This window comes from Ailuropoda melanoleuca, chromosome 5, assembly GCF_002007445.2.
Source record: "Ailuropoda melanoleuca isolate Jingjing chromosome 5, ASM200744v2, whole genome shotgun sequence".
Lineage (NCBI taxonomy): Eukaryota > Metazoa > Chordata > Mammalia > Carnivora > Ursidae > Ailuropoda > Ailuropoda melanoleuca.
In genome coordinates this window covers 63,167,217-63,182,088 of record NC_048222.1, presented here as the reverse complement: position 1 = coordinate 63,182,088, position 14,872 = coordinate 63,167,217, and the positions used below count along the sequence as shown (strand labels likewise).

The 14,872-nt window shown below is 41.1% G+C and overlaps 2 protein-coding genes across 16 annotated transcripts in view; both read left to right on the top strand.

Annotated features, from left to right (window-relative positions):
* LOC117795065 (MAX gene-associated protein-like) overlaps window positions 1-13,443 on the top strand; it is a 72,416-nt gene extending 58,973 nt beyond the window's left edge. For 2 of the 8 annotated variants that reach the window (XM_034661126.1, XM_034661124.1), the window contains exon 2: window positions 12,041-13,319. In XM_034661126.1, the coding sequence (XP_034517017.1) occupies window positions 12,108-13,175 (1,068 nt within the window). In that variant the 5' untranslated portion in view covers window positions 12,041-12,107 and the 3' untranslated portion in view covers window positions 13,176-13,319. The other 6 variants (XM_034661122.1, XM_034661125.1, XM_034661127.1 and 3 more) reach the window with 6 other exon arrangements.
* A 265-nt stretch (window positions 13,444-13,708) lies between these two features.
* Window positions 13,709-14,872, top strand: part of MGA (MAX dimerization protein MGA) — a 94,132-nt gene continuing 92,968 nt past the window's right edge. For all 8 annotated transcript variants that reach the window (XM_034661116.1, XM_034661112.1, XM_034661111.1 and 5 more), the window contains exon 1: window positions 13,709-13,825. In XM_034661116.1, coding sequence (XP_034517007.1) covers window positions 13,767-13,825 — 59 coding nt within the window. In that variant the 5' untranslated portion in view covers window positions 13,709-13,766. The remainder of the gene's footprint in view (window positions 13,826-14,872) is intronic.

Sequence of the window (14,872 nt, the reverse complement as noted above, 5' to 3'; positions counted from 1 at the left end):
CGTTTTAAGAAAGAATGGTAATAGTAGGTGATATATTTTATAATACAAAAATTTGGTCACCTTATGATGGTCAACTAAATTTTACTGATCTGTAATGTCCAGTAGTTTAGGAACTACTGTGTTGACTGTCACTTATTTTCATGAAGCACTGTGGTCCCTTGTGCAAAGTAAGCATGACTTCTTTCGTATGCATTTGTGGACAACTTCTCAGTGTATTTTTCTGTCATAGGCTTCTTTTTTTTTAATTTTTTTTTAAGATTTTATTTATTTATTTGACAGAGAGACAGCCAGCGAGAGAGGGAACACAAGCAGGGGGAGTGGGAGAGGAAGAAGCAGGCTCATAGTGGAAGAGCCTGATGTGGGGCCACGCCCTGAGCCGAAGGCAGACGCTTAACCGCTGTGCCACCCAGGTGCCCCTCTGTCATAGGCTTCTTGATTTTTGCCTGGTTCTACCCTTGAAGGTTACTTGCTGTCTCCCAGTCCTCTTCTTTGGCCGGTAGTTCTACTTTCTGTTTTTAAACCTTCTCGTGTGTTTTAAATCTCTGTGCAGCTCTAGGATTAGTTAGGTAAATTTCTTCCTGTTTTTCCTTTTATGCTTTTCCAGATAAGATGTTTCTTTTAAGGGCTCAGTAGTACATTGACAACTTTCATTGTTTATGTTTCTTTTAGACCTGTTCTTTTTTATTTTGTAATTCATCTGAAACTAGCTTTTTAAACTTCGTTTATGTTACTGATTTCTCACATTTTTCTTTGAGGTCTTAGTAAGACAAACAGAAAAACTGTTACTAAGGTATCCTTTAATTCTGAAGATATTTACTGATTTTTTTCTTGTAGATGAGTATATGCAGATGGCAGTCTTCATTATAACTTGTTGCTTTTATTACCAGATGGTAAATTATAGAATCATAATATTTCTTACAACGCAAAGAATCTGTTTGCCCTTGTTGATTTTCTAAGTAATATTCAGTCAAAAGTGATTCAGGCAAAAAGCAATCAATAAGTAATTAGACTTTCCTAGGAAAATATTCTTATCTCTTCAAGTATCTGTCAATAATATTTATCCATTTCTCTAAGGAGAAATAATTTGTGATGAGAGTCAGTGGTACTAGTTTTTTCTAGTTAAAACTGTACCTCTTTGGAAACATTGGTCAAAGCAGAATGCTTGTTTGCATATATAACGTGAGTGTGATTAAATGTATAATGATCGTGTTTTCCAAATCCCAAACTGTTTGGACAGTAAATCAGTATTTGGTATTTGGACTTGCCTGGAAAACTAGTACCTATGGTTTCATATTTATTTATTCAACAGATAGTATGTGTTTGCTTTGTTCCAGGCAATGGGGTAGGCACTGGAATAGAATGGAGCTAACAGCCTAGTGGGCAAGACATTAATACATAGTTTTAAAAATAGAGTTGTGGGGGTGCCTGAGTGGGTCAGTCAGTTAAGCAGCTGCCTTTGGCTCAGGTCATGTTCCTGGGGTCCTGGGATCCAGCCCCACATCAGGCTCCCTGCTCAGTGGGGAGCCTGCTTCTCTCTCTCTCTCTGCCTGCCCCCTCCAACTTGTATTCTCTTTCTCAAATAAATAAATAAAATCTTGAAAAAAATAGATTTGTGGTAGGTGCTATAAAGAAATACAGGGTACTATGATAGCATATTACAAAGAGACCTCAGCTGATCCTTGGGGGTTAAGAAAAGTTTCCTGAGAAAGTGACATAAACTTACCCACGAGAGGGGTGGGTGAATAGCAGTTAGGTTTGAGGCATGTGGGAAGATCTTAGCAAAGGGTAAGGAATGATTACGTTGGCTTGAGATAGGAGGCAGCAAGAGGGAATGATATTTCTTAATGAACACTGATAATATTCTGCCACATTTCAGTCCTCTTTTTCCATCTTTACCTCTCAACATTTTCTGAAATATGCTTTTAATGACATTACTATGCTGTTTGAGAGACTTCTAGAACTCTTCATTGAGTAGATTGTTAGCTACTTGAAGGTAGGACTTCTTGCCACATTTAATCCCTTAGTTCAGGTTTCACATATTGGAGCTAGTTATACTTTGCCCCTAGATAGGAGTTGGTTTTAGTTGCAGTACTAAGTGGTAGGCAAGAATGGGGTTGTGTATAAGCTAGTATGATTCCCTCTTTTTTTCCTGCTGCCTAGCAAACAAGTTTATTGCTAGTGAAGGAGTTTTTGTTTGTTTGTTTTTTTGTAAAAAGCCTTTTTTGTGACTTAGTCTGTATGTAGCTCTTATTCTAAGAATGGTTTTTCTTGTGTTGATTTAAGAATACTGTAAATAAGACCATAACTCCTTGGGTTTTGGGGTGTGTGTGGTGATGGCTTTGTCTAAAGATTTAAGATGATGAAGACCAAAGATTTTAGTCACTTGAGAGAGGTATGTCACTAGTAGATACTAGAATTGAGTAGGTGGGATCTGAGTAGATTGTATAAGGAATATAGTTTGTTTTGTTGGTGGATTCTGTTAAGTTGTGCCAACTTTCAGAGTTCTAGTGTAGACATCTGAACAGTGCAAGAAGTGCCGTTTGTCCTATCCTCAGTACATACAAGGCATTCAAATATTTTAATAGGAAAAATGTGCATGTAAGTGAAATAGAGCCTCTGTGTTTATAGAGGAATCTTGAACCAAAATTGTGTTTATATTCCATGCATTCTCTGTCCCCACCTCCCTTAAATTTAGTAAATTATCTTTGAAAGCTCAAACAAGGGAAACCAAGGGAAAGATTTTTGTGTTAGGCTGATGAGCAGGGGTTAGCTCTGATAACTGAAATGAAGTTTTCCTTTTTTAAGATTAGAGAGATTGTGTGTGTGCGTGCATGAGCAGGGGGAGTAGCAGAGGGAGAGGGAGATAATCTCCAGCAGACTCCACGCTGAATGCAGAGCCCTACTCGGGCTTCATCCCACACCCTGAGATCACCTGAGATCACGACCTGAGCTGAAACCAGGAGTTGGATACCTAACGGACTGAGCCACTGAGGCACCCCTGAAATGAGAGAATTCTAATAGCAAGGTGAAATGCAGGAGTGTCAACTTTAGCAGTTAGCTTGGCATTTTAAAAACATGGGTTATATAGGATGCCTTTTATTTTTAAAATATTTTAGAGAGAGAATGAGCATGTGCCAGCTGGGGGAGGGGCAAAGGGAAGGAGAGAGAGAATCTCAAGCAGACTCTGCGTTGAGCACAGAGCCAGATCTGGGGCTCAGTCTCACCACCCTGAGATCATGACTTGAGTGGAAATCAAGAGGCCCACACTTAACTCACTGTGCCACCCAGGCGCCCCTGGTGGTTCTAAAAGATCTGGCATTTCATGTTTGCTTGGTGTAGGGGAAGAGTAGCAAAAGAAAACCTCTACTCTCTCTGTCCTCCAAGGTGTCCTCTGAGATTCTCCACTGAGAGATTTTCTGTTAACTTGTGTCATTTGGGATGCAACTACCACTAGGTATGGTTGTTAACCACTCATCAGTCATTTACATCTTAGAATCAGATGCTTTAATGCTAGGTCAACACATTTCTGCCTTTAATTTTGTATGAGGAAAGGGTAGACCCTTGAGAGGAAAGCATTCCTGGAGCGGTGGGAGATTTTGACAAGGCAGGAAAAGAGGTTTTTGGGGTGAGGGAAAGGAGGAAGATGTTAAAGAAACTGGTGTTTTTCAGTTTTGCCTAGGATTTTGGGTATTATTCATTCATTGCACTTGTGATGCTCTTGTTGACAATGCCTGCATGTGGGTTTCAGAGCAACTTCAGAAGTCTGTAATCTTTAGCCTACACATTTTCTAGTCCATACTAATTCCAGCACAGTTTCTTCCCGTGACGTGGAAGAGGAAGAGCAGAACAAAGGGACACAAAACCCTCTTCCTAATATGCTTCTGGTCCAGCTCTGATCAATCACGTTGGATAAGCCTCTTCCTCTTGGCTCCTTTCTTTCAACCCCCTCATTCTCCTTCTTCATAGTGTTTTGTATTAGGTCATCTAGCAATTAGTAGTTCTCAGTACTTGCTAATTCTTCTAAGAGTGAAAGAATACAGTTTGGAGACATGGACCACAGTTTCTGCTCTATTTTGCCTCTTTCTCACTTTAAACAACTCTTTTTACTACTTGAGTGTTAGCAGCTCAGAAGAAGGAGCAGCTGGTAAGCAATAGGGAAGGAGAAATAATTTTCGATGTTTGGTTGGGAGAAATACTGTTCGTGAACTTGTTCAGCGACTGACTGATAATAGATATTCAGCAGTTTTGCTTTGCACTTCATATCTTAAATATCTTGAACAAACAAAAACTGAAAAGAGGATCAAGGCATTAAGGCTTAGATAATACTCTGTCGTGCAAAAAATTCTTGTTTCCATGGTTTACTGTTTTATTAGGACATCTTTCATCTTTGTCGGGCAAGTTAGTGGCAGCTCTTCGTCCCTTCCTACTTGGTAGTGGAGTTTTCGGTCTCCTTCCTACTTTCCTAGTGTTCTTCGATCGCGGATTTTGCACACTGGACCACCCGTTCTTCAGAGTTTTTTCTTCAAGGTTTTCCGACGTTCTGCCGCTATCAAAACCCACAGCACATTAGGGAGGAAGATCGCGGATTCATTTGAAGAGCTTGTGAAGCCCCCGAGGCTGTGGAGCCAGATGTGGGTGGGACTGGGTGCGGCAGGGGCGGGGCCGCTAAGGAGCCCGAGGGAAACGGTGGAGGGCACAGTTGAGAAAGCCCGCGGGCAAAGGTTTCACAGTTTTCACGAAGCCTTCGTGTGCGAGGCTGAGGGAATTGGGGTGCCTTCTTCCGCTCTCGCCGTTCTTGATTCTGGAAGCTTCATTAGGCTTTTATCAGTTTCTTGGACCCGGAAAAGCAGCGGCTTGAGCTCCAGGGGCGGATCCCAAGGGTCTTGTCGCTGCTCCGGGGCCGTTTGGCCTCCTGGTGTTGGGGGAGGGGCGAGGGAGGCGCTGCTCGCGCCTCCTTTTGCGCTTGCGCGGCGGGCTCTGAGCGGGTAGGAGCGCGTGCGCGGTGACGTGGACGTCCGGTGCGCGCGCAGGCTCTTCAGCTGGAGCGGACACACGGTGTGCGAACCGAACAGAATAACCCGCCCCCAGCGGGATGTGAAGGACTCCGGGTGAGGCCGACCACGCCCCGCACGGTAACTCTCGGGCCTGGGTGGAGGGCGTCGCTTTAGTACTGGCCCGATTGGAGTTTTTTGAGAGTTTGAAGCGCTTGCGGATTTGAACAGCGTGAGAAGCGTTCCGCTGTGCGATCTTCGCACGCCGGGGCCAGGCCGGGCCTTGCGCGGGGCTGCCTTTGGCGCGCGCCTGTGGCCCCCTGAGCGAGGCTGCGCATGTCACCTCGCGCGCGTCCCCGGCCTCACTTCCGCGTCGCGCAGCGATCTGACTGGGAACATCGACGCCAGAGAGAGAAGCCACGAGGCGGGCGGGGTGAGAAGCGCTCTTGGCGCGGCCCTGCCCTCGCGTGCGTGGGGTGCCGCACCGCATGGTACGATCCGCGTGATGACTTTCAGCGCCGCGCGGGTCTTTAGGTCGAGAGCTGTGCTTGTACGCTTTGCATTTTAGAGCTCAGGTCTCGGGGTTCCAAAACTGAGGGAAACGGTGCTGACGTCGCTTTTTAAGGAGCTGTGTGTAGCGTTTTGACACCTGTGTAAACGTCTCTTTTACCATGTAATTTCCGGGCAAGTTGTTTGAGGCAGGACCGCGCGTGAGTTTAATAAAGAAGGAGGGCGAGGAAGTGAGCCGTACAGGAGTGGGAACTTGGTAAACAAAGGACCGGTGGCTAGTAAGTGCAGAAATGAGGGCGGGGAAAACAGGTGGGAAGAGCAGGTGTTATTTTCTTTTTCCCTCTGTGGCCAGCCTTTGGCTAGTTTTCTGTGAGGTTTCCCGCGTCTGTTAAATTGTCAAGTAGGTCTCTGCTCTCAGTGGTAGGTCGGTCTGGGATATAACTAAATCTATTCAAGCACCAGTAACCAAAGTTGAGGGATCTATGTGCGAAGAGTATGGAGAAGTTAGAGATCGTTTCAGACTGGGCTGAGAGTGGAAAGTGGTAATGTCTTGCTGTGAAGATTTTTGCTTTGGTTTTGGAACCCTGGGGATGCTTCCTCCTGGGGAGGGTGCGAGCCGGGATGGGTGAAGGAGGTCTTAAAGGAGGGGTGACTGATGGCAGAACAACGTGAGTGACGAAAGTACAGCTTTCTCGGAGAGAAGACCACTCTCAGGGTTCGCGTCGCCGGAGCAAACACGTGGATCAAGGGAACTCTCGAGCCCACCCGCGCGCCCCCGGTGGGTGTTGTGAAGGTTCTCAGGCTTCTGCCGCGTAATCCCTGGCAAATACTGCCTGCTGTCCCTCTTCTTTTAGGGCGCGACGCCGCGGCTAGGCTGCAGGGAAAGTGCCTGGAGGCGGCGTGACGACTGCTGGGAAGGGGGCTGGCCTGAGAGGGCAGGGTGGCTGGTTCTATAGTCTCCACGGTAACAGAATGCGACTGGATCCCGCCGAGCATTCGGCAGGTTCCGGCCGGCGGCACGTGATCTGTCGGGACTCCTCTTCTCCGGAAGAGCTTTCCTTGCGGCATTTTTTCACGTGGTTGTCGGCCCGCTAGCCTGTGCATTTAAAAAGCGGTGATTTTGGGGGCCTTGGTAGTCGACGGCGACTGCTCTTCCCGGGCACCAGCAGGAACTAGCGGGAGGCCTTTTCACTTGCAAGGGTATGGGATCAGTGCTGGTGCTTCTTGCTTCCGAATGGTTATGTTTCCAGCGGTTGTGTGGGTAGAGCGGGTTGAGTTCATCTAACAAAAAACACATGCTTAGGACTTGAGGAAATTCAGTGCCCTGGGTACTTTGCCATACTTGTTCTAGGGTAGAGTGGCTGTTTGATTACTGTCCGTTTCTGCCATAAAAATGAGTTCTTCAAATTCTGCTTTTATGCAACTGCTGGGACCTGAGAGCTTGCTTATCCCAAGTTGTAGTTAATGGACCATTCCTAGGGATAGAAAATGCCCCTGGAGTCAGTATTAATTAGTGGTATCTGGGAGGAGAAGCGATGGGGCGTAATGTCTTAGGCAAATGCAGTTTTGTGCCTTAAAACCTAACGTATTTCAGGTAGTATTTTGCGATTTACTTTACAGGATTGTGGTGATTATAAAGTGCTCAGGATGTTTTTCGATCCAAAGTAAGTGCTTACTAATAGGTCGCAACTATCACTTAATTATTAAAATCAACATGATTAAGAATTGATGGTTGGCTATTTTACTGTTTCTGCCACCGTTTGCTGTCATGTTTTCTGATTATATCCGAATTCTGTTTTTTTTTTCAAAGATTTTTAATTAATTAATTTAATTGACACAGAACTGGCGCACAAGCAGGGGGAGGGGCAGAGGGAGAGGGAGGAGCAGGCTCCCCGCGGAGCAGGGAGCCCACACTCGGGGCTCGATCCCAGAACGCCTCCCAGAACGCCGGGATCATGACCTGAGCCGAAGGTAGACGCTTAACGACAGAGCCACCCAGGCGCTCCCCGAATTCTATTTTTGAGATTCTTTGGATTTCTGGGCCCATTGTATATTGGTAAATAATGACATTGAAATGAACCCATTCTCTTACAATTTGTGTTTCAGAAACTTAATTTAACTTAAACCATATTTTTGTAGTGAGTGTTTATTTTTTGTAGTGAATGATTATGTTAAGGAACAAACTAACATCTTGGTGCCTGCCATACAGTAATGCATTTATTGTCTGAAAGGTTACGGTTATTTTTACCAACTTTGAAAACATTCAGAATAGGTTGACCAACATTTGAATATTTTGTATTTTTAAAGTAATGTTATTTTGATTGGGCGCCTTTTTGGAGGGGGAAGTGGAGGGGCAGGGAGCAGTACATGAATCATTGTATTAGGTAACTACCTAGTAAACTAACTGGTGTATTTTGTAAGTTGTGTGAGGGTCATGGCTTTAGTAGTTAAACATTTCCCAAAGAGGTCATTGGTGAAAAGACATTTAGAATAGGGACTCTGAAATTGTAACAGTTTATGGCACTTGCCACATTATTTATCTGAAAACAACATTCTCTCTCAAAGTCTCTCTCTGTGTGTGTGTGTTCTGATGGGACTTTTTTGGAATGTCAGATCCACTACCTAAACTTACTTCCTTGGCTCATTATTATAGTTATATAGATAAATACTTGATGCTCTAAAGCTGAACTGAGATTTTTAAAATGTTGAGCTGTAAGTGTACCAAAACTTTGGTCTTCTTAAAGCTTTTAGAGAGCCAAACTTAAGGTATTTTTAGAATCTTGCTGGGAATAGATTTATTTCTTCATGAGTAACCCAACCCTTCCTAAAGTACATTTGATTTTTGTAATTGGTTAAAGCCTTAGACTTTCGAGTATTATTTGTGTGTCTGAAGTAGCTGAATAGTTGAATATCCTGTTATTTTAAGATCCTATATAGATCCCAGAAGTGTAGGCATGCTTGTAGTAGACCCTGTGCTTAAAGATTGGTGTGGAATAAGAACTCAATTTCTTGTTTCTATACTAGTCACAGTATATGGTTCAAGAAATAGAGATTGTTTTGGTCATAAATTAGGTTTTTGGTTTTATGCATTTTCATCAACTCATGGAATAGTTTGGTGGGTTTTTAAAAAAAAGACCTTACACAAATCATAAGTCTGAAAGTTCTTTTTCCTGTCTTCATACACATTTTTACATTGTTTTTATATTATCTGCGGAGTTCAAATACAGCAGGCTGACTTTTCTGCACTTAATTTTTTTGTTCAGGCAAAAAGAAAAATTTGAAATGTGTGTATGAAGTTAGCATAAAATTTACTCAGTGCATTCTATAACACTGAATGGGATTTCTATCAGTTTAATCTTTGACATTTCATAGATTTTTAAGAGCGCTTTATATTTTGGGGGGTGTGTGCAGAGGAAGAGGGAGAATCTTAGGCTCTGTTTCACAGATTCTGACCTGAGCTGAAATCAAGAGTCAGATGCTTAATGGACTGAGCCACCCAGGTTCCCCTTAAAAGTGGTTTTTAAAGCATTTGTTAAAATTTCTTTGTCCTGGTTTCACTTGTAATCTGAAAAACAAGATTTTAATATTATAGAAGATAATGTTTAAGAAATTTTGAATCCTTTAATGTATTCATAGGTTTGGAATATCTAAAATTTTTTTCAGGTAGTTGTTTGCCACTTTAGTTACATTTAAGTGTACTTAAAAAGAATATTTTACATAATTGCTTGCAAAAATAGTTGGTGGTTTGTGAGAAAAACTTTGAACTTCATGAACTAAGTGCAGGATTTTGCATTGAGTTATATATGCCATTGTATAGGTATTAGTTTTTGTGAACTTTCTAAGCTTTACTATTTTTACAGTTACTTTAATTTTGATTTTTAAAAAAAGATTTTATTTATTTGAGAGAGAGAGAGAGAGAGCAGGCAAGGGAGAGAGCACAAGCAAGGAGAGCGGCAGGTAGACGGAGAGGGAGAAGCAGGCTCCCGGCTGAGCAGAGAGCTCGACGTGGGGCTTGATCCCAGGACCCTGACATCATGACCTGAGCGGAGGGCAGATGCTTAACCGACAGAGCCACCCAGGTGCCCCCTAATTTTGATTTGTAAGTCTGTTTAAATTTTGCTTTATTAATCTCTGATAGGCGTTGCCTAAACTTGTTAGTTTTAGGAAATAAGCTTAATTGCCTTAAGCCTCAAGCAGCTTTTGGAAAGAATCACCCTAAATTTTATCTCTTAAAAATAAGCTCCAAATTGGAGAAGAGTTTTTTTTTTTTGAATCTTTCCTGGGTTTAGTGCTTTAGTGTAAGGAAGTGGGTTTCTGTTTTTATGTCTAGCCATAATAGGAAACAGTAGCCAACCTTATTTTAAAGTCTTGACTTTTAAAATATCTATTATCCTCAGGCTAATTGTGACTATTTTAAGTTTTAGAGCTTTGTTTGGTCATGTGGTCAGTTCTCTAAAAAGAGGTAAAGTTCAGATCGTATGATTTTGCTGCTTGTCAGTAGCCCTGATGAAAGATAAAATTAGACTTTTTAATTAAAATGAGGAGAACCAATAAAAGACGGATTTGATTAATCAAAATTACTGACCCATTTAAACAGGAGTAGTGATGTAGCATCTTCCTTTTTGTGTAAAAGCTAATTGGAGATAACTTTATATCTTGTTGAATATTTAGGTAATTGAGCACATCAGTTGGATATAACAACCTGAGATTTCTTTATAACTTTTTATTGAGATATAAGTCACATAACAAAAATTTACCATTTTAGGGGCGCCTGGGTAGCGCAGTCATTAAGCGTCTGCCTTCGGCTCAGGGCGTGATCCCAGCGTTCCGGGACTCCCGCATTGGGCTCCTCCGCTGGGAGTCTGCTTCTTCCTCTCCCACTCCCCTGCTGTGTTCCCTCTCTCGCCTGGCTGTCTCTGTCACATAAATAAATAAAATCTTTAAAAAAAAATTTACCATTTTAAAGAGTACATTTCACTGGTTTTAGTTCCTGAACATTTCTGTCACCCCCAGAAGAAACCCCCTCCATACCCATTAGCATTTGTCCTAGTTATCCCTCTCTCCTTCCCCTTGCAGCCACTAATCTACTTTCTGTCTCTACAGATTTGCTTATTTTGGACATTACATATAAATGAAATGATAATATATGTGGGATTTTTCATTATAACTTTAAAAAATTAACCAATTTTAACCCTTTCCTGAGTAGGTTGTATATTCACAAGATAAAAAATGTAGAATGTGTTTTTCCCATCCTCCCAGTTTTCCCTTGATACAGCCAACACTAGTTCTTTTCCTATATTTATAAATAGTCTATATATGTCAGGCAAATACGTATATATTCTTTTTCTTTGGTTTTTTGTTTTTAACTTTATAAAGAAGTGTAGCATAATCTACCTCTCTTTGGAACATTTTGCCCTTAATATATCTTGTAAAGTATGAGTCCATACTCTATTTTAGCTGCAGAATATTCCATTCTGTGGATGTAGCAGCATTTAACCAGTCTTTCTTGATGGATTCTCCCACACCCCCAAAGTCTTTTGCTATTATACAGGGAAATACAGGGAAGAATCTCGTATGCATCACTTATCATGGATGTGTGTCTGTGTGTGCATGTACATTTTAAGATAAGGTCTTAGAAGAACTGATGTTTTATAGGATATATGCATTTGTACTTTTGATACTTTCATGTTGTTCTCTATCATAGATATTCTGTTGTTTTATAGTCTCAGCATCTTGTTAGATGAGAATGCTGGTTGACTTAAAACCTTTCCAACACCTCAACCAAATTTTGATTTTTGCTGGTGTGATAGGGTAAAAAACAGTGTCAAGATGCTTTTAATTTGCATTTCTCTTCTTCTGATGTTATGTACATTTTCATAGGTGTTTGCTTTTCCTATCTTTTAATCCAGTACAGCAAATATATTTTCTTATTTAGGTTTTTCTTAGTTTTTCTCTACTGTAGGAGAACTGTATGTAATACATATAGCATACAAAATATATTAATCAACTGTTGATATTATGGTAAGCCTTGCATCAGCAGTACACTATGAGTAATTAAGTGTTTGAGGAGTCAAAAATTACATGTGGATTTTCACCTGGGTGTGCAGATAGGGGAGGTCGATGGTTGTACTAACCCCTGAGTTGTTCAGGGGTCAACTGTAATTAAATTAAAATGAGATTTTTATTTATTTATTTAATTATTTATTTATGAGAGAGAATGCCCCGGGGGGGGCAGAGGAAGAGAGAGAATCCCAAGCAATCTGACTCGGGGCTCGATCTCACAACCCTGAGATCATGACCTGAGCTGAAATAAAAAATCGGCTGCTTAACTGACTGAGCCACCCAGGCGCCCCTAAAATGAATTTTAAAAAGTTAATTAAATATTTTGGAGTGAATATCCTTATAGCGATGAGAGAAAGGTAGAAGCAAAGTCTTCAAAGAGTTGAGGAATCTATTTTGGGGTAACATAATCATTCTTGTATTTATAACAAAACAAGCATTCACCTGATTAAAAGGGTTTTGTTTGTTTTTTGTTGCAGGCTGGGAGGGCTACTGTGACTATGTGGTGACTGCAGTTATCTTACGACTGAGTTTCCCGTTGGAATCATGGAGGAGAAACAGCAGATTATATTGGCTAATCAGGATGGTGGAACAGTGGCAGGAGCAGCACCTACCTTTTTTGTCATCCTAAAACAGCCAGGAAATGGCAAAACTGATCAAGGAATTTTGGTTACTAATCGGGATGCCTGTGCTTTGGCTAGCAGTGTGTCATCACCAGGAAAATCTAAAGGGAAGATTTGTCTTCCAGCTGATTGTACTGTGGGAGGAATCACTGTCACCCTGGATAACAATAGTATGTGGAATGAATTTTATCATCGAAGCACAGAGATGATTCTGACCAAGCAGGGAAGACGCATGTTTCCATACTGTCGTTACTGGATAACAGGTTTAGATTCAAATATGAAGTATATCCTTGTCATGGATATATCTCCTGTGGATAACCATCGTTATAAGTGGAATGGTCGCTGGTGGGAACCGAGTGGGAAAGCTGAGCCCCATGTGTTGGGGAGGGTTTTTATTCATCCAGAATCTCCTTCCACAGGTCATTATTGGATGCATCAACCAGTATCTTTCTATAAACTCAAACTTACCAACAATACACTGGACCAAGAAGGGCATATTATCTTGCACTCAATGCATCGGTACCTGCCGAGGCTTCATTTGGTGCCTGCAGAAAAGGCTACTGAAGTGATACAATTAAATGGCCCTGGTGTCCACACTTTTACCTTTCCACAGACTGAATTCTTTGCAGTAACAGCTTACCAGAACATTCAGATTACCCAGCTGAAAATAGATTACAATCCATTTGCTAAAGGCTTCAGGGATGATGGGCTGAATAGTAAGCCCCAGAGGGATGGAAAGCAAAAGAACAGCTCTGACCAGGAAGGGAATAGTGTTCCCAGTTCTCCTGGTCAGCGGGTCCGTCTTACAGAAGGTGAGGGGTCAGAGATACAGCTAACTGATTCAGATCCCTTATCGAGGAGTCATGAAACGTCAGGCAAGTGTTTGGAGAAGCCTTCTCTTAGTATAAAACGGGACTTTCTTGGTTTCATGGATATTGATTCAGCCCTTGGTGAAGTTCCTCAATTGAAACAAGAGGTTTCTGAAAGGTAGGTAATAGCCTTTCTGTTCTTAGAGGTAAAAGGAAGATTTTGGATTTAATATATTGGTTGTGTGGACTACTGATACTGATAAATGTAAGCCAGTATGAAATATACCGCAGTTGCTTTTACATTTTGTGAAGTATAAAACGGGACTTTCTTGGTTTCATGGATATTGATTCAGCCCTTGGTGAAGTTCCTCAATTGAAACAAGAGGTTTCTGAAAGGTAGGTAATAGCCTTTCTGTTCTTAGAGGTAAAAGGAAGATTTTGGATTTAATATATTGGTTGTGTGGACTACTGATACTGATAAATGTAAGCCAGTATGAAATATACCGCAGTTGCTTTTACATTTTGTGAAGTATAAAACGGGACTTTCTTGGTTTCATGGATATTGATTCAGCCCTTGGTGAAGTTCCTCAATTGAAACAAGAGGTTTCTGAAAGGTAGGTAATAGCCTTTCTGTTCTTAGAGGTAAAAGGAAGATTTTGGATTTAATATATTGGTTGTGTGGACTACTGATACTGATAAATGTAAGCCAGTATGAAATATACCGCAGTTGCTTTTACATTTTGTGAAGTATAAAACGGGACTTTCTTGGTTTCATGGATATTGATTCAGCCCTTGGTGAAGTTCCTCAATTGAAACAAGAGGTTTCTGAAAGGTAGGTAATAGCCTTTCTGTTCTTAGAGGTAAAAGGAAAGATTTTGGATTTAATATATTGGTTGTGTGGACTACTGATACTGATAAATGTAAGCCAGTATGAAATATACCGCAGTTGCTTTTACATTTTGTGAAGTGACAGTTCGTTTTTTTGTAATGAATAGGAGTTGGGTTTAGGATTTAGAATTTTAGGCAAATTAGATGGTTTTTCAGGATGGGGACCTTTTGCTCATTTAGATTTATAGTTTTAGAGTTTTTAGGCTTAGGATTTTGTTGATCATGCATGACTGTTCCTTGGTAATATATATAGAGAGAACTCTTGATTAATTGGGGAAGGGAAAAGAAAATACTTTCAAATCGTAACTGAAACAAATGAGGCACAGAAGGGATTCAAGGTAAACATATCTATTTAAGAATTTAATGCCCTGTGGACAGTTAATATTCACAAGTTGACTAAAAAATAAGCTGAAAATTCTTACATGTTGAGATAGCATGATGTGTTGTCGTCTTTTTTATTTGATCTTGCGTGACTTATTTTTTAATCAGAGACTTAGTTTTTTTAGAGCAGTTTTAGGTTCACAGCTAAATTGAGAAGAAGGTGTAGAGATTTCCCACGTACGCTCTGCTACCACATGTGCATTGCATCCCCCACTATCCACACCCCGCCCAAGAGTAATATGTTAGTAACAATTTATAAACCATTGACACATCGTAATCATCTAAAGTCCATAGATTACCTTAGGGTTCATTTTTAGTGTTTTATGAGTTTGGACAAATATGTAATGATCTCTGTATACCATTATAGTATCACACAGTATTTTCATTGCTTAAAAATCCTCTGCTCTGTTAATCCTTCCCTTCCCTCCCCAACCTCTGGCAACTTCTGATCTTTTTATTGTCTCTATAGCTTTGCCTTGTCCAGAACGTCATATAGTTGGAATCATACTGTATGTAACCTTTTCACATTGACAACTTTCACTTAGTAATAGGTATTCAAGTCTCCTTCATGTCTTCTCATGGCTTGGTAGCACATTTCTTTTTAGCGCCA